Source organism: Anguilla anguilla, chromosome 1 (genome assembly GCF_013347855.1).
Source record: "Anguilla anguilla isolate fAngAng1 chromosome 1, fAngAng1.pri, whole genome shotgun sequence".
NCBI classification, from domain to species: Eukaryota; Metazoa; Chordata; class Actinopteri; order Anguilliformes; family Anguillidae; genus Anguilla; species Anguilla anguilla.
This window is the reverse complement of record NC_049201.1, coordinates 54,325,517-54,349,414: the sequence shown is the minus strand read 5'-3', so window position 1 is coordinate 54,349,414 and position 23,898 is coordinate 54,325,517. Positions and strand designations below refer to the sequence as shown.

The window sequence follows — 23,898 nt, the reverse complement described above, 5'->3', positions numbered from 1 at the left end:
GAAAGAGTGGTTCTGTTTTTTATTTTTATTTATTTAAAAGGTGGCTATGTGTAGGGTGGGCCCAGGAGAGGCTCCTGTGGTCAAACCATCTTCTCAATATCTTTACTGCCCCAGGTTCCGCTCAGTTGGGGCTGGGTGTGAATGTAGAGCAGATGGCTTCTTTTCCGGAAAAAAAAAAAAACTGTGCTGATGACACTGGAGCCATTTATCTGTCATGACATTCCCTCCTAGTCCCCACCACAATAACGGCAAATTAAACAATTTGCTAAATATTTTAGCAAATATCTTTCTTTTCAAAACCCTCCCCCCCATTTTTTTCTGGAATGGGCTCTCCCTGGGGGTGGTGCTCAATTCATCTGGAGGCGTATGTGTGTGCGTGCGTATGTGTGTGTGTGTGTGTGTATGTACGTGTGTGTGTGGGAGGGGGGAAGCAGGGAAGGTTGGCTGTCATAACAGGTGCCCATGTGAGCCCTGAGCCCTGGGGGACCAAGACTCCGCTAGAGTTGATTTAGTTTGAAATGTCATTTAATATATTAGCGGGGCTTAATGGATAAGATGGTTTATATCTGCAGACATGAAGGATTTTGCTGAGATGGAGAGAGCACACTGTAATGTTGAATAATACCAGAGGAAGACATTTATAACAACTCTCATTCTATTACTAAAAATCAAAATTGTTCAACCTCTGAGCTCGAGCCTAAATGACACATCTTAAGGCAACCAGCCGCCAACGTTGTGGTGGTGTACTATGGCCAATAAACCCATGGATAGCTTCACTACCAATCCGAATGCAGTAGTGCTCTATAAAATTCAATGGGTTAGAAGAATTCCATTATCTATGTACCACACACGCTTGCTTCCTCTAAGAACAAACCTCGGCGTTCAATATTATTCAATAGATGATACCTCGTTACCCTGCACTTGGTGTTAAGATCCCATTACGCTGATGGTTCATGTGTTCTGCATCTCGGGACAGTCTGTCCAATGCGACTAAAATGATATTCCACTTTGTGCTGATTCCACTCCACAGTAATTTGAATGCAGGTGCTTGAGTTTGTGCTGTTGGTACATAACCTGCATCATGCAGTCAAGTATTCAGTTTTATAATTAGAGCGAGCGCAGAAGGGCTGCAGTACTCAAGGCAGGTCTTGAGACACTTTTTTTTTTCTCACTTGGAGTAAATTTTTCTTGGCCTTGGTCCTGGAATCAGTCTCAGATAGTGAAAATTGTGGACATGTATAATTCAGATTGTGATGACATATCAAAAATGTAAAAAATTGGCAAGGAATCTGACAAGAAAATGAATGAAACACCATGTACTGAGCAACATTGCACATGTAGATCAATGGTGCTAATGCTCACCTGAACATTTTTCATTATACTTTAAGTTCTTTTGAAGCTGGTATGTGATTGGACAGCACAAAGTTATGTTTCCAAAGAAATGCATGATGACTGTGGTCTAAAATGCTTTGGATTCAAAATGTGTTGCATATTTATGTGGGAATATGATGACTAGCTGCTCTAAACAAGCATATATTTTTATTTTATTATATACATTATCTAACATTAGTCTACCTTTGTGTTTACCACATTATCAAATTATTCTGGTCTCTGTCTCATTTTTTTTCATCTCAGTCTTACCTCGGACCTGAATTACCACTGTCTGGGCCTGAAATTGTACTCAAGTTGGTCTTCACTAAAGCCCTGCATTGTAGCAATTGGGAAGGGAGTGAGTCAAAGATCAAAGATCATGAAGTACAAAGAGAGAATATTATGCATTTATATACAAATGGACAGAAAGGGTGAGAGAGAGGAAATAATTTGTAGTTTAACCACTTTTTAATGGTCAAGTAAATCTGTGGTATCTGTTCTAATTTAGAACAGGCAAGGCAGGTGCTGGAAGATTAATTTCTGCTGTTTTTTTGTCTGGTATGGTCCTCAGAGAAATGTATACCCCTTTGGCAAAAAACAAAAAAAAAACAAAACAAACAAAAAAAAAAATAAAACAACTGTAACTGTGGCATGATCATATTTATTCATGGGACTCATAAACATCATGATCATGGTGGGCGTGTGCCTGGTTAGGTCACACCTCTTGGCTTTGGCCCAAAGTGTCATCATCCAGTCATGTGAAGGTTACATCTTTTAATTTTTTTAGCGGTTTGAGTTATTTCAGCAGTCACGCCTGACAGACATTAAAAAATAGGTCAGGGGAAAAAAGGTAAAAAGCCAGCCTTGAGAGTGAGGTGTCTTAGTAATAAATGATCAACCTTCTGAACAGATGAAAAATAACCCCAGCCGAAAAACTCATTCATTATATCACGTTTTACCTTGTAAATATCAAAATATTAGATGTGCAGTTTAATGAGAAGGGAAGTCAGGGCTTTTACCAAATATTACCAAGTCCTTGATCTCATACCCATGTATTTAAGATTTAATAACATCGATATATTTATATATATATGAAACCTGGGGATAAATTTCACTCCATTTCAATTTCAAATGCTATTGAATGTGCATGCATTGTATGTTTCTCCTTTTTGGAGGAATGGGAGAAATGAGAGACGTCCAAACGTGCTGCCGCTTTCAGCGTTAAGTGTGCTTCTCGTCTGTGCTGCTCTGCACACATCAAGAAGCCCGTGTTTGTTCCGCCGCATCCATCACTGTTTATTCTACCTCAGAGCCTCTGAAAAGAACCTTCTGGAATCAGGAAAAGGAAAGCGCAACGCGCTTGTCCTGCCCACAGTTTGATAAAGGTGCTGCCGTTGCTATGGAGCCCACCTGGTCATGACCTTGCGGCTGTGTGCAGTTCATTTGTCACACAGCATAGGCATGGACATATCCGCTCACTCAGGCACGCCGACCAATAGGAACACAGCCTGCTGAAGCACTGACAGCCAGACATAAAATGGAAGCAAACATTTTCACAGTGACATGGTGTTTTTTTCCCTCTCATATAGTGCCATTTATGCATGAGCGCACGGACACGCAAACAGACACACACACACACGGATGCACACACGCACACAGCTGAAGCCTTTTAAAAAATACACTGTGGTCCTAGAAATTCAAATGAAAACAAACAATTCAGCTGTTTGCATTTATATTAAAAAGCCCACCTTCCCTCTGCTCTATCTGCTCTTTATTACTGAGCCCCATGAAGCTACAAAATATTTATGCCATCTTTGACATTGTGATTCATTGCACATTCAATGTTTCTTGTTCGTCCCTCCAAAAATAGGGATTCTGTCAGTTTGATTTGCAACCCTTTGTTTTTTTCATTATCTTTAAGATGCATTTTTTTCAGGGTTCCTCTCATTCAAACACAATCTGCCATTTTGTGAAGTGGCGGAAAATATTAATTCACCAGCAGCACAAAGAAATAATTCCCCAGTCTTGGGTTCAATCTCCCATCCCCCTTGTGAGAATATTGAAATTTCAAACAGGGTCCTGGCTGCACTTCAGCAGAAAATTAATTCTCAACAACCTGACAATGATGGAGAAAATAATCCATAAGTGATAATAGGGGACTTTGTGTTCGAGAACTCGGGGGGACTGTTAAAAGCAATGTATTGGGTGGCTTGCTTCTTTCGTTCACACTCTATGGTTATCTGGGGCACTTTGACCAGGAAGTGGCCAGGAGAGAGGTAGCTCCCATGGGATTTTTTGCTTGCAAACAACCACGTAAGCCACCAATCCGCCCCCAAAATAAATAAATAAATAAATAAATAAAATAGTCTGCTATCCATTTTGTTTTCATAGCCTTGCACTAGTGGTGTTGATATATTGCCCTTGTCAATGGTCACACTGCATTATTGGCATAACAAAAACACTGCATTGAGAAGTAATACCTCTTTCTTTGTGATTCATTTTTTCATTTTTGCACCAGGAGGTTTAACTAATACTCTGTATTATCGTGCATTTAACCTTCACTGGAAATTATTACTACATGAAATATCATCCTAAAACAAGTATTAGATCGTTTAGTAATTATCAAGTGTTTAATTAGGCCTAATATTTTCTATAATACACACAATGTATGTACATTGAGTATAGCATCAGCGGTGTGAGGAATATCCTTCCCAAACACACAAGTTATTACCCATACGTAATAAACTAAATTTCTCATTTACAAAAGTAGGGGAGAGTGGGGAAATAACTAACGGTTTTTGTATTTAGCTCAATTCTGGAAAAATTACTAGAGATAGATTGATCATTTTTTATTACAAACAACCTTCTTGGCTATGATTACACACCACAATAATGTGAAATGTTACATTTAACACCGATGTTGGGGTAAAAACGAACACTGTGCGGGGTACAGCTAACAGTTTTAATTAAAAGTTTAAAAGTTAACACAAAGTAAACAATTCAATACAATTCAATGTTATATGATACGAACAATCTTTCATTTATGTTTTGATTACATTTATTTGTTTTTAGTGGACTACCTATATTGGTGAAAAATTATCAGGACGTACATCACCAGTTCCTGTCATATGCCTGTACGATCCAAACAGCTGACATCAGTCGATGTCATGTCACCATGTGACCTAAAGTTAAAGTTGAGTTAAATATATTAACGAAGATCCAGCCTGAGTTGAACAAAACCAATCAGTTGGTTAATTGATAGTCTACTGACAACAGGTTAATAATCCTGTTCGGTTTAACCCTGCAGAGGGGTGTCTACACTTTTGCCTGTATAGCAATCCCAGAAAGCTAGCATGCTATATCAAAACTATGCGATCTGTTAGTCACAAAAAGATGTGATTACATACATTTAGATTCCTTGAGACATAGTACACACAATACAGTAGCCAAACACTTCTGGGAAAAAATTCACTTGCATATAGCCAAAAGAGACTTCCAAAATATTTATTGAACTTTCCTGCTGTTTGTTGGTGACAAAGAGATGGCAATTCTGCATGTTTAATACGTTGTTCAAGCTCGATGCATCTACAGTGCATAAAAAGTCTTTTACATATATTGCACTTATATTTTACTTTCTCACAGTAAACTCACAGTACCTTAAACCATCACAGACAGGCATAGCTATGCTTTCCAGAACAAATACTTGAAGATGTCATCCGTCCAACTAAGTAAAAACAGGGATACAGGGTAACAATGCGGTAGCAACATAATCAGTTATTTCCTGCATGTGACTTAGCTCTTCTCATGATGGGCATGTAAATTTGCTAACAGCATTAAATAATCTAGGCTAGGGCATAAAAAATGTGAATTCACAACATATATGCAACACTATATACATTTACATCTAGCTAGCTAGCTAGCAATACGAGCTGAAACTGTAATATGTTAGCGAGTATGTTAACCCCAAGCATTTAGCTAGCTATAATAGCTAAGTTAGATCTCGAGCTAACTATAATATTAATTAATGTTTGCTACTCGTGGTAGCTATGCTCTTATTCAAAGAAATGAAACACATTGGTATTACCTAGCTATTTGCTCATCAAAGACAGACCAGTTAAAGCAATTTACATACTGTAACGGGTGTACTGTTTCTTTAAGGACACACAAGGGAGCCAGGCTAGGGCACCTGCGCAGACTCTCTCTGCCAGAGAAGTTAAGAAGTTGGTCAGACCGAGTTATATGGTGTACTCTTTTATTTTCCTTTATTACCAGTAACGCGATGGCTCTGTTTGTCCTTTTTGTTGTTTTACTAATCTGTTCATGGATATAAGGTTAGTGTGCCGTAGAGCCCAGGCATGGTATGGTCAGCACTACATTTAATAAAGCTGCATCTTCTAGTACCCCCAGTCTGTTTGTCCTGTGTATTCAATGGCAGTGTTGCCAACTATTTTCTAAGGAAAGTAGCTAAGGCCTCCTCTAAAGGTCGCTAGAATAGCTCCCTAGATGACGTCATACGTTGACTTGCATATCTATGACATGAGCACGTAATCATTTGCATATAAAAATACATATGTTAAGCCACGCACGGCGATAGGCATAGCGTAGGTTTTGTGTCTGCCTGCCCTCCAATGACGTTGGCCGAGCTGCGTAGTATCTGTTAGATCTGTAGAACATTTACTTCTGTGTAATTACAGCGGCTGATTCTACATAGGTCAATCATTACTTTTATAAACGTGGGCAACGCTAGAGCACTAGGAAAGGCAGACATGACGTCATTCACAAATTGGTGAAAGGTGATTTTTGCTGTTGCTCGACAACGAGAATGGAGGTTGCCAAAGTTGCGAGAAGTCGCCAAATTTGTTGCTAGTAGCTAGATAAGATTTTTAGTCGCTAGGGAAGGTCAAAAAGTCGCTAAATCTAGTGACAAAGACGCTAAATTGGCAACACTGTTCAATGGTCAGTGACAACGAGCTAACCTGCAAGCCAAAGCATTACAATACACAAAAAAATAGTGATAAGAAAGTTGCTATGAAGATCCTACTATCTAGCTAACAGATGTCAAATACAATACGATATCTGAATTAATATAACTGGCTAGCTACATGGTTTTGCCCTTATTTTACTGGATCAGACACATTATTTTTAATTGACTGCTTTCCACTGACTGGCTGCTACTGGCAGTGTGCCTCCCTGCTGCTTGTAACTAGAGTAGTTACTGCGGCACTAGGCATAATGGTCTCTTGTCGGTCTCATGTTTGTTTAGAACTTTAGAATGATGGAATTATTCAAACTTATAGAAGCTAACCTGAAACTAGCCTGATTTTTAAGTTATTCTGTCTTGCCATGTTACATCTATGGACAATTAATCAGCAAAATGTCATATTTTGAGGTCTCATTCAAATTTAATAAAGTCTACAGTCATGGAAATCTGAAATATAAAAAAGTCACACGTCTCAAAATGATCAACAGAATGTGTTGTGTTGGGATCTGTTGGATTAATACTGAGTTATGTTTGGCAAGCCCATGGTGATTGTAGTCCACCTGTGAAGTGGCATTGAGATCGGTTTTGAAATGGCAGAGATATCAAGGTTCAAAAATCACTTTTTTACACTGGAGAGCTGACCAATGCAAACATGCGGTGCTCACATACCACTCTCAGTGTAATAATGTCACCTAAAAGTGCCCTGAAAAGAAGTATAAAAAATGTTATTTTGTGGAAAGCATAACTATTAACTATGATTATGGTGCCTATAGCTCTCCTGACTCCCCTTTTCCCCTCACTCTCTCTATTCTTGGCCTCTCTCCTCTCTCTAGTTCTGCTTCATATTTTCTTTCTTGATATTTTATGTTCCTCTCTCTTTCTGTTGTTTGGTTCCCTCTCAGTCACTCGCTTTTTCTTCCTTCACTCTCTCTTGTCTGGTCCTGTTTTTCCCCATCCACTCCCTCTCTCTCTCTCTCTCCCTCTCTCTCTCTCTCTCTCATGGTCTCAGTCAGAAGAGACGGGGGGGTGGGGGGGTGGGGCTGGGCGGGCGGCGTGTGGTTATTTAGGGGTCCTCAGAGAGGCCGGATATTGAAGCCTCATGGGCGTGTTTCTCAGTTCCTGGAGCAGTGTGCGGCATGCAGGGCTGCAGCGGATTGTGAAATAATCCAAGCTGAAGGAGTTTTCACCGAGCATTAAGGATCTTTTATTGATTAAACCCAGGCCCAGAGAACGAGCGGCTCGTTGGAGATGGATAGTCTTAGACTCCCTGTCCTATGAAATGTACACTCTAATTAATCTCATTGCACAAAGAATATTCATTCGCCAGTGGGGAAAGAGAGAGAGAGATAGAAAGAAATGAAGTTGATATGCATTATGAGGAACGTGTTCATATTTTGTCAGGTCTGCACTTGATCTTTAAATGAGCATGGATTACTTTATGATACGGAGGTTAAAGGATACAGGTGTGTAAATTCAAGGAAGTCTCATCTGGTTACAAACTTCCACAGCGATTTTCATCTGAGCTCTGCAGATAATATCAGGGCCCCTTCCTAAAGCAGAATAAAATCAATATTCCAGAAGTTAAAAGAACTCACTCATGAAAGTGAAACAGCACATTCAACATATTCATGCATATTCAGAAATTGTAATGGTTCAATCTGGGTGAGCTTGGAGTTGTGCTTGGGGGGATTTTAACCTTTGTTTAAACACATAGATATATGGAGAGATAAAATGCATATGGCTCTGTTTTCCAGAATCAACGCATGGGCACAGTCAATGGTGCAGTGCGTGGGTGCACTGCGCATGGCTTGCGAATGTTGGTATTTTCAAGAGCAGAGGAGAGTAGCGCACAGTTTAAAGTGTGCAGCACAGGTGGAATTAGCCTGAAGAATTAAATTTAGTTTTTCAAGTGGTTTCATCCCTTCCATCCATTTTCGAACCCGCTTATCCTGGTCAGGGTTGCGGGGGGTGCTGGAGCCTATCCCAGCATGCATTGTGTGAAAGGCAGGAATACGCCTTGAACAGGTTGCCATTGAGTTCAACAACTTTATGAGAAAGCTTCATTATGAATAGCTATTTTTTGAATATTGAGATATACTACGTAAACACACAAGCTATGTTGGCTGCCATATGGATAGGGCAGATAATCATTCTGCTAAATGCTGTTAAAATGAACTCACTTAGAGTTAACAAATTTCATGCAACAGTCAGTTTACCAAGGTTTCTAATGCCCGAAAGCTCCTTTAACATCTGCAGGTCATGTCTACATCAACTTATAGTTGTGACTTTACACAATTGACCTAAAGGATAGTAATATAAAAATTAAAAAAAGTAATATACTATGGGAATATTATTAACTATTATTAACTATTGAGACATTTGCTGTAGAATTAAGATTATATGCTTGTAATATTCAAAAGTGTCATTGCCAGACATTTTAGCAAGGGTTAGTGATCCATTATGAGTTTCAGTTAAAGATGCACACAGTGGGCATGAGATTGTTATCTCCAAGCGATCTTTATGGCTCGTGCATCATACATTTGGAACACAAGTTATGAATTCAGATCATAATGTCTAATGGAACTTGGCTTATTTCTTATCTTTTTTTCAAGTACCTAGTGTGATAAAATGTATTTTTATGAAGGATCAAAAATGTCCTCTTCAGTTTCCCCCGGGTATTTAAACCAGTGACCTAGCAACTACTGTAAGCGGACGCTATGCTAAAAGTTTTAAAAGTATTTCAGTATTTCAAGGGTCAACACTTGCTCTACAAAACAAATACTTTACTAAGCTAAAATATGAAGACTGAGATAAATGTCTTCTGATATCATCGATAATAGAAAAGGCAAAATGAAGCAGTCTGTGTAAATATAGTGCAATGAAGGAAGAGCAACCTCTTTTGTTGTAATTCATCATTCTGCCATCCTTCCATTTTTCTCCCAGAAATGTTTAATTTGACAGACATGTTTTCTCTATTTATCCTCAGCATTAGATTTGACTTGCAAATTAAACTGATAGATTTATTTAATTTGGTTGTGTGTGTGCGTGTGTGTATGTGTGTGTGTGTGTGCGGGGGCGGGGGGGGGGAGAAGGGGATTTTTGTCTCCAAACCTGGCTGCTTCACAATGTCTAAAAAAGGGACACCCTGACATTTTTCAATCTGGGAGCGTTTCACAATGCCTGACACTCCGAGGGGCATACTGACATTTCTGGATCGGTGAGCGTCTCACAATGCCTGACACAATTCCTGGATGGTCTGAATTTGAAAAGCTCTCTTTAGAAAAAGATTGAAAATGGAAGAGTGCAATGGGATACAATCTCAACTTCTTTTTTCTCTCTATCAAAGTGGTGTGATTTCTATCTTCTGAGCACTCTCATGTCTTACTGAACATTGCATGATATTTCTTTCCACACTGTTGGGCGATGTTGAGATTTGTTTGACGGGGTGAGATTCTATCAGAATCAGCTCTTCAGAAACTAACTCTCTGTGGACAATGCAAGAAAAAGAGGGAGAAGAGAGACAGAGAGAGGGAATAAATAATGGGGAGAGGTGGGAGGGGAAGAAAGAAAGATGGAGGCAGAGCGATTGAAATTGGGAGTGCGGGAAATGATGCCATTTTACTGGCAGTCCTCGCCACATGGTGCATCACTTCAGCCTCCTCTCACCTCCAAAAAGCACTCCTCAGGAAATGACACAGCCACCATGCTGAAAAAAAAACTATTCCGGCAAAAGTTACGGGTGGTACAGAGGACATCAGGTGTGATGTGATATGTACAGAGAATCCAGTCACTGCGCAGGGCCAGGCTCAATTCAATAACACCTTTATGTCCAATCCATTACTAAGAACCAAAATGAAAGTTTAATGATGGACCTGCATGGATGTGGTTTCAAGATGACATTTTAGCCGTATGATCATTTCCTTCTAAGCAGAAGCACCAATTACACTTCCAGCATAATTTGTGGTACTGTTTTGTTAGACACGCTGTTATTAATCATCATGCAGTTCATATCCCTGGAATGGATGCACAGCATGCTGGGACATTGACTGGCAGGAAATACAAAAATCCAGTCAGAAAATATGCACATGTAACTGTAACTAGGACATGAATGTCTACAAATTATCTACAATATGACAGATCTACAATCAGGTTACGCTGAATTAATTTGACTTTTTTGGCAGTTGAAAAAAGGGCATGTATGTACATGTACTGTAGGCAAAGCACTGGATATGCTCTTGAACATCCCACAGTTTTAAATCCCAGTAATTTAGCTGTATTTTTTTCATACACTCTCTGTTTCATATTACACTGATGGAACTACAGGATTGATAGATGGAGCCTCTCCTCAAGGATAGGCTCTGAACTGCTGTTCATCCTGAAACTATTTGACAATATTTAAACAATAACTTTGTGTGGCTAACACACTTGTAAATGAAATAGGGATAAACATATCTATAGATGATTCTGTTTGTTCTTAATTGTATCTAACCTGTGTTTACATCATATTCAAACAGATTTAAGTACAAAGAGGTTTAGGGTCAGATTAAATAATTTAGGTTAAAAGAGACTGGTGATTGCACTAGCATGGACCCATGTTAGTGCAATTTTCAGAGAGCTTATAGCTTCCTGAGACCTGGAAGAAAAAAAAAGTTTTTGTATTTACATTTTTTGACATAACACAAGCATCTTGGATGTCAAAAATGTATTGCAGTGACAATATTTGCAAACATATGATTTATTTTATTTTCATTTAATGTCCCTTGTAGTGTGGGTATCAGCATAGTCAAATAGGTTGTTCTTGAGATTAAGAACAGACCCTCATGTCATAGGGGGGGACAAAAATGAATCGGCAGGTCTTAGAAGGATAGATCAGTCCCTCTTTCCTCAGGTCACAGAGGGTTGTGTGTTCTCCTCCCCTTTCTGTGGTATGTAAACCATTTCCGCTCATCTTCTGTGGCACAAGGTCTCTCAGCGCTAATAAAGATGAAACATGTTCTACAGGAATGTTATGCTACGCCAGTATTTTGACACGGACAGCCATCAGACTGTCAAAAACTCAGGGAACTAAGCTGAAGGGATGGGAAGAGAGAGAGGGGGGAGAGGGTGAAGGCACCTTTTTCACATAAATAATTCATATTCTTAGGAAACATCAAACTGACTTGATTTTCAATTAATTTTCTGATGTTTTTTTATGGGCAGATATTTTGATGGATGATATTTTGCATCTGAATCCCTCACAGTAACCTCCTTCCTTGTCACATTTGGAATGCAGGAAGATAATTCAGTACGTCCTCGTTTATCTTTGTAAATATGGTTGTGTAAAGTATAATAAAGCAGAAGATTCAGACTACTGGGAGTCTTCATCTCTGGGCTCTTTAAGGTCAAAAAGTACGCCGACATACAAAGTGCTCTCTCAAAGAAACAGCAACAAACATGCAAAGAGTACAGTAAGTACTAGGGGAGAATCAGAAACCCAATATCATTGCTCTCCTTCCCAAAGGAAAGAAATGATATTGGGAAGATATTCAGAAAATGAGCTTAGTGGGAAAAGTGAGATTGAAATTTAATTTGTTGCAGTTTGTTACAATACAATAAAAAAATGTTTTAATGCTACTCTCAACACAGCGGCAGATACATTTATTAATTATCAATCCAAGATGAACAGACAACATTCCCCTCCCCCACCCACACACACGCATTGTTTGCACACATACACACACTCACACATTCTCAGGCAGACTCACACTTACGCAAAACTAGAGATAAGTTTTTCCTACTTCCTTTGCTCAGTTTGAACTTGTGCTTATGTTGTCAACAATAAATCCACCTCCAAGCAAAAGAACATGGCCAGGTGCCATGGTTTCTTTCGTGTGGCAATGGGCAAACAAAGCCATTTCAGCAAACCAGCAGCATTAATACTATCAATGTTCTGGATTACAGAATGCATTCATCAAAGGCAGGCTTTTCTGTTTGTCTGCGCAGAGCACGGTCTTTCTGGGATAACACCCAGAGTATCTATCGATTTCTTGGGACCGCAGAGTGAATCAAAGCAAAGAAATGAAGGTGCTAATTAATTTAAAAATAAATGCATTCTCTATTACAAGTTCTTTAAAGTAATAGAAAATAAAAGACAAACAAGGGTTTCTGGAAAAAAAGAAAACTTGGGAATAGTATGGTTTGTGATAAAAAAAAAAAAATTGGAATCTTTTATTCACATCTGTCTGACTCAGATTAGTTAGGTATGCCAGTTATTAACTGTGAGATGAACTGCTGATAATTTTGTTCACACATACAATGTGTAGCATTACGGAAACATGTACAATTCTTTCATTAACATGACATAAAACTTATAAAATATACTTTACAAAGGATGACAAAGCACATTAAGCTGAGATTCTCAAAGCTGACAGTTATGATTTGATTCTTTTGTCAACCCTCTGAGAAAATTCCAACACATATTTTTGCATATGCTTCAGAAAGTTTGAAATAAAGATGTGCTTAATGAGGCTAAGAAAAATAACAGTTTTTGAAGTGTGACCACAGGAGGTCATTTTGTCTTTCAAAAGTATTTTTTCCATAAACAGTCAGTTAATATTCTATTAATACATTCAATTGCACATTTCTTCAATTCAAAATATGTATCAAAAATCCAAATACACTTTCTGATATGCTTATTATGGTAAGACCTGAATAATACTGAATTTTACTTGCTAAGTGTGTCCATTTCGAATGAGGCTACAAAACTCCTTTAAACTCATAATTGTTTTGAGCCTGTTTTGATTGCTTTGAACGCGTAACAAGCACACCAATTTAAATCAATGGACAGCTAAAAAAGCTGCTCCAATAATTTCCTAAAATGAAAAATTATTAATTCAGACCAATCTCTTTTGTTCTAATTACAATGACTTAATGTGACATACTCTATTGCAATGTAGCCACATTACACTTTGGGCTGGAATTAAAAAACCAGCTGCAGCTGGGAATGCCTTCTTTAATATCGACACACTTGTTAATCACGCACGCAGGTTCAGGAAAATTAGCAGATTAAATGTAGGTTTTTTTCACCTTTCAGTTTAAGCTGACAAGCATCCGTGAGCTGTTTTCTGTAGAAAGAGGCGGATGTAAAGAATATTATGTTCGATCAGTAGGCCTGCTGGTATTTACACAGTCATACACAAAGGACCAGGCTCTGTCTAGACGTATTTCTGCCCTTTGCAGAAGATCATGTAAATGTTTTACGTGGGTTTTTTCTTCTGCCATTTAACATTCTGGTCACTTTAAACCAGCAAGATACATACGGCCTGTTTTATATTCATCCAAAGGCTTTTGTTCTAATTTTATTTGGCTAGAGGAGATGGTTCTGACAGAAGTACTCATTTATATATTTACTGCTCAGAAAGATAGCAACTGCCTAAGGACTCAAATGACTTCTGAGTGTGATGGTTCTGCTTTTTTAATGATACAGAAACAGAAGGCTGAAGTGTGACATGGATCGTGCTGCTTTTCATTTCCTTTTTTGCAAGATTCTAGGTGTGTTTAGTTTAATTACTGTGGCTACACCACACATCAGTGCTATGTGGAGGATAATAGCATGGCTTTGTGTTCTTAACGGATCCAATCTGTCATACTCAAGTTTGCCAAAGATTGGGGAATATTGCTCAACCCCCCCCTTACATGCACTTTGATGGGCAATTAGTAAAGTTGATTTGTGACCATTTTTTCCCCTTTGGAACTCAGGTAATTGTCAGCAATTTGTTAAAAATCAGCCTGCATTTTGTCCTAGTGTCAATACGGGTAACGGAAGGTTCAGACGTAGCATGTCTGAAATGCCTGGAGAGGAAACAAACTCACATATAAATTACACAGTGACGATTGCATTTGCCATGATAGTGGAATTATTGTCTGAGAGCAGTTATCCTATTTTGTTGTTTAATGATGCAGCCTTTTTGCCGTTGTTCATCATTTTAAAGGAGGAATGATGTTTGTAACTGAATGTGAAAAGCCAGCCAGCTCATTCATCTAACCTTAAACTACAAAAGGGGCCGCACACAGGCCTGGTTTTGTCATATTGTTTTTCCCCCCAATGGAATAATGCTTGTATGGTTCCAAATCCATTGCTTTACCCTTATTGTGCCTATTGTGCACTAACTGGAAGAGTATGAGAGGGCAGGCATTGTATTCATTGCTTGTATAACACTGAGAATATACTAAGACTATAGGGAAACCGAAGAGGACTAAGATATTTGTATCATTTGCTCTTGTAGGTTGCAAAATTAGTTAAAGAAATTTTTAGAAATGACTGCATTCTCATTTATTTCTTTATTTACTTATTTATTTATCATGCTTTTCCCATGTTTCTCCTCATTCGGAAAGCTCATGTGCATTCTTATCAGCTCTTATCACTGCACCCAATCAAGGAGAGACAATCTGCTGTCAATCAAGGAGAGAGCAGACAAGCATTTGTTACCCTTCGTAGCACATGATGTCGACGCTTCTACTTTTCACACTGCTGTACACAAGCTGGGCTCACAAATACACGGGTTAGAGGAAGACCTTTAATGTCCAGCTCAAAAGGTAGATGAGAGGCAGACGATCGACCAGTTGGGGAATGGCCTGCCCCCAAGTGTGTGTACCATAGTCAGGATTGACTGTGGAACATCAAAAAAGTGACTATCCACATGGAAAACATGAGTGTTTGCCATGGCAACATTGCTGATGTGGTTACACAAAAATAGTGGGTAGAATGGTTCGGATTATTTAATTACTAAATAAGTAAGTGAGTAAATACATAAATGAATAAAAGCCTACTGTACATCATCTTGAAGGGCTGAGCGACCATATCAGAGTGAATCCAAGTGGAATTTTTTTACGAATTTAAACAAGATGTCGCACTTTCCATATGTACAGTTCTAAAATGGAGCCAAAAGAAAAATAAAGTGGATGCACACTGGATTTCTAGCACACTGATTGTGGTTCTGAACTTACTGTATATTCCATGGTTACTAAGCTTATGAATTTAATTATTCAAACAGTCTGTTAAACATTTTTTTTAGCAATTTAATAAGGATTATCCAACAGCAGTGGGCTCTTTTTAGCTTATTTGGGCCTAATGTGGTTGCACAACAAAAAGATCATATTATATGAACAACGCTCATAATAATAGACCGATCTGATTTTTTTGCATCCTATGACCAATTTTTTAAAAATCTTTGTAATTACAAATAGTATTTTTTTCTTTAAAGACAAAACACCATTAGAAGTAAGAGACTCAAATTTGAATGTGCTGCTAATGGTATTTACATGCGTATTAATTGTACAAAACTACTGGAACAAAAGTTTCAGGATAATTGTCATATAAACGTACATTTTCTGCATCTCCTACATTTATTCGACATCAATGTCTTTTAACTCTGTTCATATCCTTATTGAGTTACTGCTTTGAATTGCTTTCCGTATCTAGCAATTTAATATTTATAGATTTCCCTGTATCAGTAGAGCTACACATATAGTGAATCGATATCTGTGTTTTTGATGGTTTCCGTACATTCCCTCTCACAGACGTGTTGACCTCTGACTTGTGTGACTTATAAGCTGATGCTTGTTTATAGATTGGGTCAATACTTTTTTGTGGACATACTACAGCCATGCGCTGTATAACAATGGTTAACATCATCTGCGTTTATGGATCTGTCTGGAATCTATCTATCAGTTCTGCACTACCAGTAGTGCAGGTTAAAGGATTCTCATACACACTAACAACTACTGCCCCGGTACAGTTGTTTAACAGTCTTTTAATGGTGTTTATGTGCATCTCTTAACAGTCAAATGGTCTAATGATCCTGCAGTGAGGTCATGTGGTCAGTTGCTGTCTTTGCCTCAGGTGCTAGTAATGTAATCTCTAAGACAATTTACCTTCAGAAGACAGGCAAAATGTGCAAGATTCCAACTTTTTGTGGAAGAGGGTTACAGACACCCACTCTTCTATAAATAGTACAAGCAGTCTATCTCGCAGTTATTAATTCCTTCAAACTCATTATGACATGCAAAATAGGTTTTCCCCATGGGAAGAATACTAATTAGGATTTTTTTTTTCAACGTTCCCCTTGCCGCCAGTTGCCCCTCTCCTGTTGTTGTTCACTAAAGATGCATACGATATAGCTTACTTATCACATTTTATGCATTTTCACATATTTTTAGCCCTTCAATGACAAATAAGGGGATTTTAGTGCTGTGTTCCCCCAATTGTAAAAAAAAACTGAATGACTGGGGAATCACCTGATGCCCTGAGAACATGAGAAATCAAGAGTAAGAGCACCAATTTACCAATATAATGATTTACTTTGTAATATCGTACACATGATCCTTCAGGCCAGGTCCACCTTTTTGTTGCAATATACCACAAGGTTTCAAAAGGGAGAAATAAAAAAGTGATTAATAAACCATAAGGAAAAACCAAAATAAAGCTATAAACCTGGAGTGAAAATCTTGGAGTAATTTTAATCCCAAGGTCCAGGTGACCTACACTGAAAAAAAAAAACTGGCTGTAAATTTACAGTAAATTACGGGCTACTAGTTGCGGCACTGTAGTACAGTAGCTTTGCAGTAATTTGCTAGTAACCTATTCACAGTAATTTACTGTAACATTTTCTCAGTAAATCACAATTAAATGTATATTAAATTATATACTATTATTTCACGGTAAACAATAGCCTCAATTGCTGTGATATAGCTGTATGCTACAGTAGCATTGCAGTAATCATATAGTGTCCCTGTCTGATTGTCGACTCTTGAATTTGCCTTTGGTGCTGCTTCAATATGTTTCAACCACAACCGCCATATCCCATAATGTTGTGCGCTCCAGTTCAATTCAAATTTCACCAATTTTTCTGTAATATTCTACCTAGCCTGCATTGATTTCACTGTAATATTCTGATTAAATTGTGAAATATCAGTGTTAACTATTGTAAAATCCAGGTAATCATTTATTTTACTGGAAAATTCTGATATCAATATTTTATGGTGAAATATTACTGTTAAATCTTGTAAAATCCAGGTAACCGTTGATTTCTTGGCAAAATGCTGATTACAGTCTTTTACTGTGAAAAAATATTGTTAAATCTTGTATAAGTCAGGTAATTTTTAATAGTGCAGCAAATCAGCACAAAGGGCCCCAAATCAATCACCTCGATCTCTCTTCGTCATTCTCCCCCAGGACTGATTGATTGATTTGCCAGCCAATCAGAAAGCATTGATCCCATAATTCCCCTCCCCATCCATTTATCTTTCTGACTGTCAAAGGAATTCACTGGAGTGCTGTTATGGTGCAGCCAGCGCTCTAACACACTCTCTCTTTCCATTGGGCAAAAAGAAAGGCAAAGCAATCTCATATGGAGTGTACTATATATGGCCTGTCCCTCTGGAATTAGAGTTTTGTTTGCTAAATGTACTGCATTATCCTTAATGGGAATATTTTTAAATATGTAGATTCCCAACTTTGATAAAAGCACCAAGAAATCATTCATTAACAAGTTATCTTTTTTTTGTCTTGCAGGAGGTATATTTGAGTCTGTTGAAAGTGGTCCTTCAGGAGCAGAGGAACTGGCCTTTAAATTTGCTTTAAACACAATCAACAGAAACAGAACCCTACTGCCAAACACAACACTAACCTATGACATTCAGAGGATAAACATCTATGACAGCTTCGAAGCTTCAAGAAAAGGTAAAGTGGGTCGGATTTCAATCTGTAAGGTCTCCCTTCAAGTTCACCAAATGCCCCGATGCAAACATGGCAGAATGCATCCCATTACTCTTTCCCCAGATTCCCTGCTGTGCTTCAGTTGGTCTGTGTAACATACTAATTTGGGCAAACATAGATTAACATTTTCTGTGATCAATTCCAGTGTCACATTTTAAAGTAAAATATGATGCAGAGGGTGAAGTTCGCCAGTTGCTTGAGTGGTGCATTTCTCTTACATTTGCAATGCAAATATTTATTTATTTATTTATTTATTTATTTATTTATTTATTTCACAGCAACCACTGAATATGTTGTTGATTGTCAGTTTTGAATAATTACAATCAAGCATGGAGAAAAGAGCTGGAGGCTAGAATGAATGTAAACAGAAGCAATTGATTAGCCTAAAGTAATGAGTCAGCACTAACTCCAATTCTCATCAGTCAGCTGGAGACAGTTTTATGAATAACAATAATCTGATATTTTTCTGTCTGTACATAACGGTGTTTTGAAGTCCCCCATAAAGTTTGATATGTATCTTTCTTTGATTTATATTTGTGTAAAGTTATACACATGAATGTAGATTGTCTAAAAATCAATCAACTCACAATCACAAATGTGTATTATATTTTGAAACCATCCAAACAAGCAAAAAGTCAAGAAAAGCTGATCCCCCTCCTTGTCCTTAAAAAGTAATAAAAATAAAAATTAAATTAACTGGGAAACATCTCTTCCTGTTAAGGAGGACAAGCAACAGTTCACTAATCAGCAAACGAGTAATGTTGTCAAGCCAATTAACTAACTACACTTGCTTGGCAAGGATCCATTCGTGAATCATACTGGTATCCTGTCTTATGCATCACTTTATGTTAGTGACTTGTTTTAGATTATATGATGGTTTTAAATGTATTTATCACCTTAAATATTTTTGTCTTATCTACATACATACATGATTATGCAGGTACAAGGCCACAGTATTGTGATACAATTCAGCCCGTTGTAATGGGAAGAGCTAAAGTGATAAAATAACAACATATACTTTTCTGGTATCACTGTATGTGTACCAGGAGGCTTAGCTGACAGGAAATGCCATAGTATATAATCAATTAAATAAACACTTTGGCCTGAACAGTACCTGCTAGCACACTTGCTCTTCTCTTCTCTCGCCATTGACAGACTTCTATCTCCTCTTCAGCCTGTGATCAGCTGTCCCTGGGAGTGGCCGCCATATTTGGTCCCTCCCACAGCTCTTCAGCCAATGCAGTCCAGTCCATCTGCAATGCACTTGGAGTGCCCCACATCCAGACCAAATGGAAGCACCAGGTGTCGGACAACAGAGACTCCTTCTATGTCAGCCTGTACCCCGACTTCTCCTCCCTCAGCCGGGCCATCCTAGACCTGGTGCACTTCTTCAAGTGGAAGACAGTCACCGTGGTCTACGATGACAGCACAGGTGAGGCCACCGGTGTCCATGTATAGATCCATGATACCAACCACCTTTGGAAATCTGACTTCAGTTTTTGTCTTTTTCTTTTCCTGGGGCCATTCATTGTTTTATTGAATCTTAACGTTTGTGCTTATCAATTTTGAGGCTTGAATGTCACTTGTCAACAAACATCTCGGCAGTATCACAATGAGTGTGCTAAACCATCGTAGTTCATTCAAGCAAGTTTAGGACAATCTTTAATATTGTAATGCCATATTTCCCGCATTTGAAGTCTCAAAAGATTTTATATAGCAAATTTTAATCTTATTTCATTGTTACTATGATTTATTGAATTATTATTAATTTACATACAAATAATCCTTTTCTGGCCAACATTTTACATAGGTCTGGAGTCAAAAAAACATTCTTAAATTTGGCTCTGCTTTTCTTTTATGTGTCTGCTCAAGCTGTTTTTGGAGGAAACAAACTCTTAACTTCAGTAAGGTTTAGGACTAATGTTTATTGAATCTGGGCCATCATGTCCAGTTTTACAGCTAGGGATTTGCAGAGACATTTTAGGTCAAGAAGACATTTTTTGCTCAAAGATGCCCACCCACACATCTTGCTTATTAAGTGCCCATCCATCTTCTGTGCACCCTTGAAATGCCTGCATTTTTCTGGAGGTGGGTCACAGGCGTAGTGACAGTTCTTTTGGCACAGTGAAGCTCTTGGTCCACAAGCCCTCAGCCAAATTGATTTCTGCCAGGCCTAATGCCACTGTTAATTAAAGTGTAAACGGGCAGGGTCTTTTCACAGTAGAGTTAATGGCGACTTGATTTTCTGTCGCGGGCTTTGAAACGTGAATCTTCTGGGAGCTAATGATGAACAGTGCGCTTGTGGGTTCTGCAGGAGCACACCGTTATTTCCTGTGGAAAAACGGCAGGATATGGTGCCGTGGAGGGTGGTGCAGGGTCTTCACACTCCACAAAAACCCTAAAAGTCTTCTCATTTAGAAAACTTATATTGAAAAAGGCATATTGATGTAGATACATTTACCCTGTTAATTGACACTGACCTATATTTAGGCCAGTGTGGGTTTATTTGCATTTATTCCATATTTCATGGTGAAATTTGCGATCTGGTCTCATACCATTTTAAATTCAATTTCAATTGCATCACCAACTTTATTTGTAAAGATGCTTTTCAGAGTAGAGTCATTATAGAATAGTTCTATCTGTATAAATGATTTCTCATTGCCAATGTTTTATCGACAATGGCTCCTTGTTGAGGAGGCAAAATAGGCTTGGGGGTCCTCCCTTGGGGGTGCATTTTGGAAGTCCACAGACGAAATGAACCACAGTATCCTTACCATGGCAAGGGACCAGCGAACAAAATCCATAGTAGTTTTTGTCCAAAAAATGTGCTAACTTGGAGAAACATCTATAGAATATTTGCTATGATTTATATATACTCTTCGGAGCAAGTTAATCTCAGCTACATGGTTCTCTGACCAGTACTGGCTAAGCAGCCCCTGAGCATAGCCAATGGGATGTGCCGTGTGCAAGCAACAACTTGACATGGAGAGCAAAATTTTTCCCAGTACACAGCCAGGCAATGGTAAGCTATTATAATGATGACAGAGAAGCATTTTAGCCAATGAAATTACATTTCTATTTCTTGAGACTTTATACCTAAAAAGGTTGTTGCTTTACAACAGAAAATATTTTTGTAATGCCCAAGTCAGACGTCAGAACAGAAGTCTAGTGATTTGGAGACCTTGGAAGAAATCACTCATCTGTGTGAATATTTCTGGGGGAGACAATGAAAACAGCTTTGAATCTACAGCAGAAGGCATGCTCAGTGAAGATTTCGATCCCATATTATATTGGTTACCATCTAAATTCTCAAAATTAAAAAAACAATTATTATTCAGTATGCTTATAAATAAGGAGTAGGCTTGATTTTGATTAGTAAATGTGGCGTGTGAAAATGTGGGGTGTGTTTGATATGTTGATGGATGTTAGATAAAACTTCAATCAATGGACCTCAATCAATGGATTAGAAAACTAGATATCTGATTTACTTATTTTCTATAATCGGCAACAGACCTGTTGCTGCCAGAGGTGGCAAGGGGAGAGTCAGGAGTAAGAGGTGGAGAGGCAGGAAGAGAGGCAGAGGGTGGGTGACAGGCAGGGGGAAAGGGAGCTAATTGCAGTGCACTTCTTCCACGAGCATATAGTATACAATATATAGTAATCTACACCTCTAAATATGCTGTCCAATTCAGTCCTCTGGAGAAGTGGATTGGTCTTGGCAACGCCGGCTGGTGGAGAGAGCACACACACCTAGGTTGCATTAACCAATCAACCCAGTTACTTAAAGGTGTGTTCCTCAGGACAGTTCGTGGCTAAGACTGGGAGTACACACCGAGAGAGCAAATTTGTGAGTTTTGTTTGTCAGCACAAAAAGATGGAGAAAGAAAATGGCAACAGAAAAGTTGGCCGGCTGTGACCAGCAGCAAGCTGAAAAGCTGTCGCTGGGTTTTACTTTATTCTTCTTTGTTATTTTAGTTGTTGTTTTAGTTTGTTGTTTTTGCTCAAAACCCATGAGGGGGCGAAGGTGTTTGTTTATTTGATTTCATATTGGCATGTGTTTGCTCTCTCTCTCTCTCCCTGCTTGTAGCATCTGATGGTCCATTCCCAAAACTGCCACATCCCCCTCTCAGGGGTGTCACATCAGTGTGTGACAGACCCATAATGCCATTTGGTTACCAAGTGTTCTTTTGTGTTGTCTCAAAATGGCCTTTTGTCTAGTTACTGTGTTTCTAAGCTGTCTAGACACACTCACAAGCATCTGTATCCATTAAAAAATAATGATCTTTTAAGTGAGAAAAAAACTTCCACTTCCACTGTGTTTGAGCTTCTGTTACTTTGTGATTCTGAAAGGCAACTCTCAAGGGTTACCTTTCAGAAGAGACCAGAATTATGCCTGTCGTCAGAATGGTTGAAGAATAGTAACCATTTTATTTTTGGTTATTTTCAGTTTTGTGTTTAAAAAGGGACACTACAGACATTGGTTAAAGGTCTTTAATTTTTTGTTTTTCACAGAGATAATGGCAATCATTTGGTAAAACATCATGTCTGTGGTGTATGTGAATGATCTTCTTTGAAATTTAATCCAGGATTAGAATCCATATTGTAATTAAAGGGATTAGGGTTTGTTTTATTTATATATTTTATTATAATTTTATTTATTAATTTTTCCTGGGGGGGTGGGGGGGTGTGTCTCACAATAATCATTAGATAGCATAAACAAACAAAAAAACAGCATGTGTGATCATTTTTTGTCAGACATAATGTATACAGTTATTTCTACTGGTAACAACAATAATAAAAACAAAGACCATGATGGGTTTATAAATATGAACTGCATCTATTGAGATTTCTTTCTGTTAAAAGGCAACTCCTAAAAACATTAATGATGCAACCACCTGCAACTTGGTGTCAAGATGTGGTAGCAGTCTGCCAACCAGGCAAATATTCCAGATGCTTGGCTGGCTAGCTCCAGCCACAATGCTGAATGGACCAGCATCAGTCTTTGTGAAACAAGAAAGCTGGCTATACTCTGTGTGATATTTGAATATCTTGACAGGTAATACACATTAAAGAATGGTATACTACAGAATAGAGTCTGCCAGATGGAAATGTTTTGGTGCAAAATCCATTTGGGATTTGTTATTTCCTGTTCTTTCTTTATGTCAGCATATATGCTAGTACACCAATTAAAAGATCAATAGATCAGAACCCTTAACTCAATGCTCAATACCCATGTGGCTACCTCCTGAGTACCATGTGTAGGTAATGAAGGAACTCACCCCTTTTCCATGGTAAAATGCTCCCAGTGCCTCTGCAAGAAAACACATTATTTCAAAATATCACTTGCGCAAAGCAGCAGGTAATTGAATAATAGCAGCAAACGATGAGACTGTAAGAATGGTGTCTGCTGCTTTTTTTGGTGTTTCGTAGCAGTGGAAAAAGTAGGTCTGGAACCATTTTCCTGTCTGACGATGCCATAGAAAGTGACAGTTTAACAGCCCATGGGGTTTTTGGTTCTGGTTTCCATGGCAATCATACTAGAAGCACACAGGGGAAGGGCTGAAGAGAGCAAGGCAAGGTCACATGAGCACCCCCCACCCCCCTTAAAGTGAACTGGACAATACAACACAGGTCAGTGTATATTGTTATTTTGCATTCTCTAAAGTGGATATTGTACCCATGAGAATAACTGTAACTGTAATGTATATACAACTCAGCGAAACAGTGTAAATGTAATTGAAATTTAAAAATAGCCTCACAGCGCGTTGCCCTCCTCAGCAGTGGGGTAATT

At 38.4% G+C, this 23,898-nt stretch overlaps 1 protein-coding gene across 4 annotated transcripts in view; it reads left to right on the top strand.

Moving 5' to 3' along the window:
• Window positions 1-23,898, top strand: part of grik2 (glutamate receptor, ionotropic, kainate 2) — a 195,306-nt gene that overhangs the window by 48,207 nt on the left and 123,201 nt on the right. For all 4 annotated transcript variants that reach the window (XM_035416372.1, XM_035416346.1, XM_035416354.1 and 1 more), the window contains 2 exons: window positions 17,904-18,071; window positions 19,282-19,539. In XM_035416372.1, coding sequence (XP_035272263.1) covers window positions 17,904-18,071; window positions 19,282-19,539 — 426 coding nt within the window. The remainder of the gene's footprint in view (window positions 1-17,903; window positions 18,072-19,281; window positions 19,540-23,898) is intronic.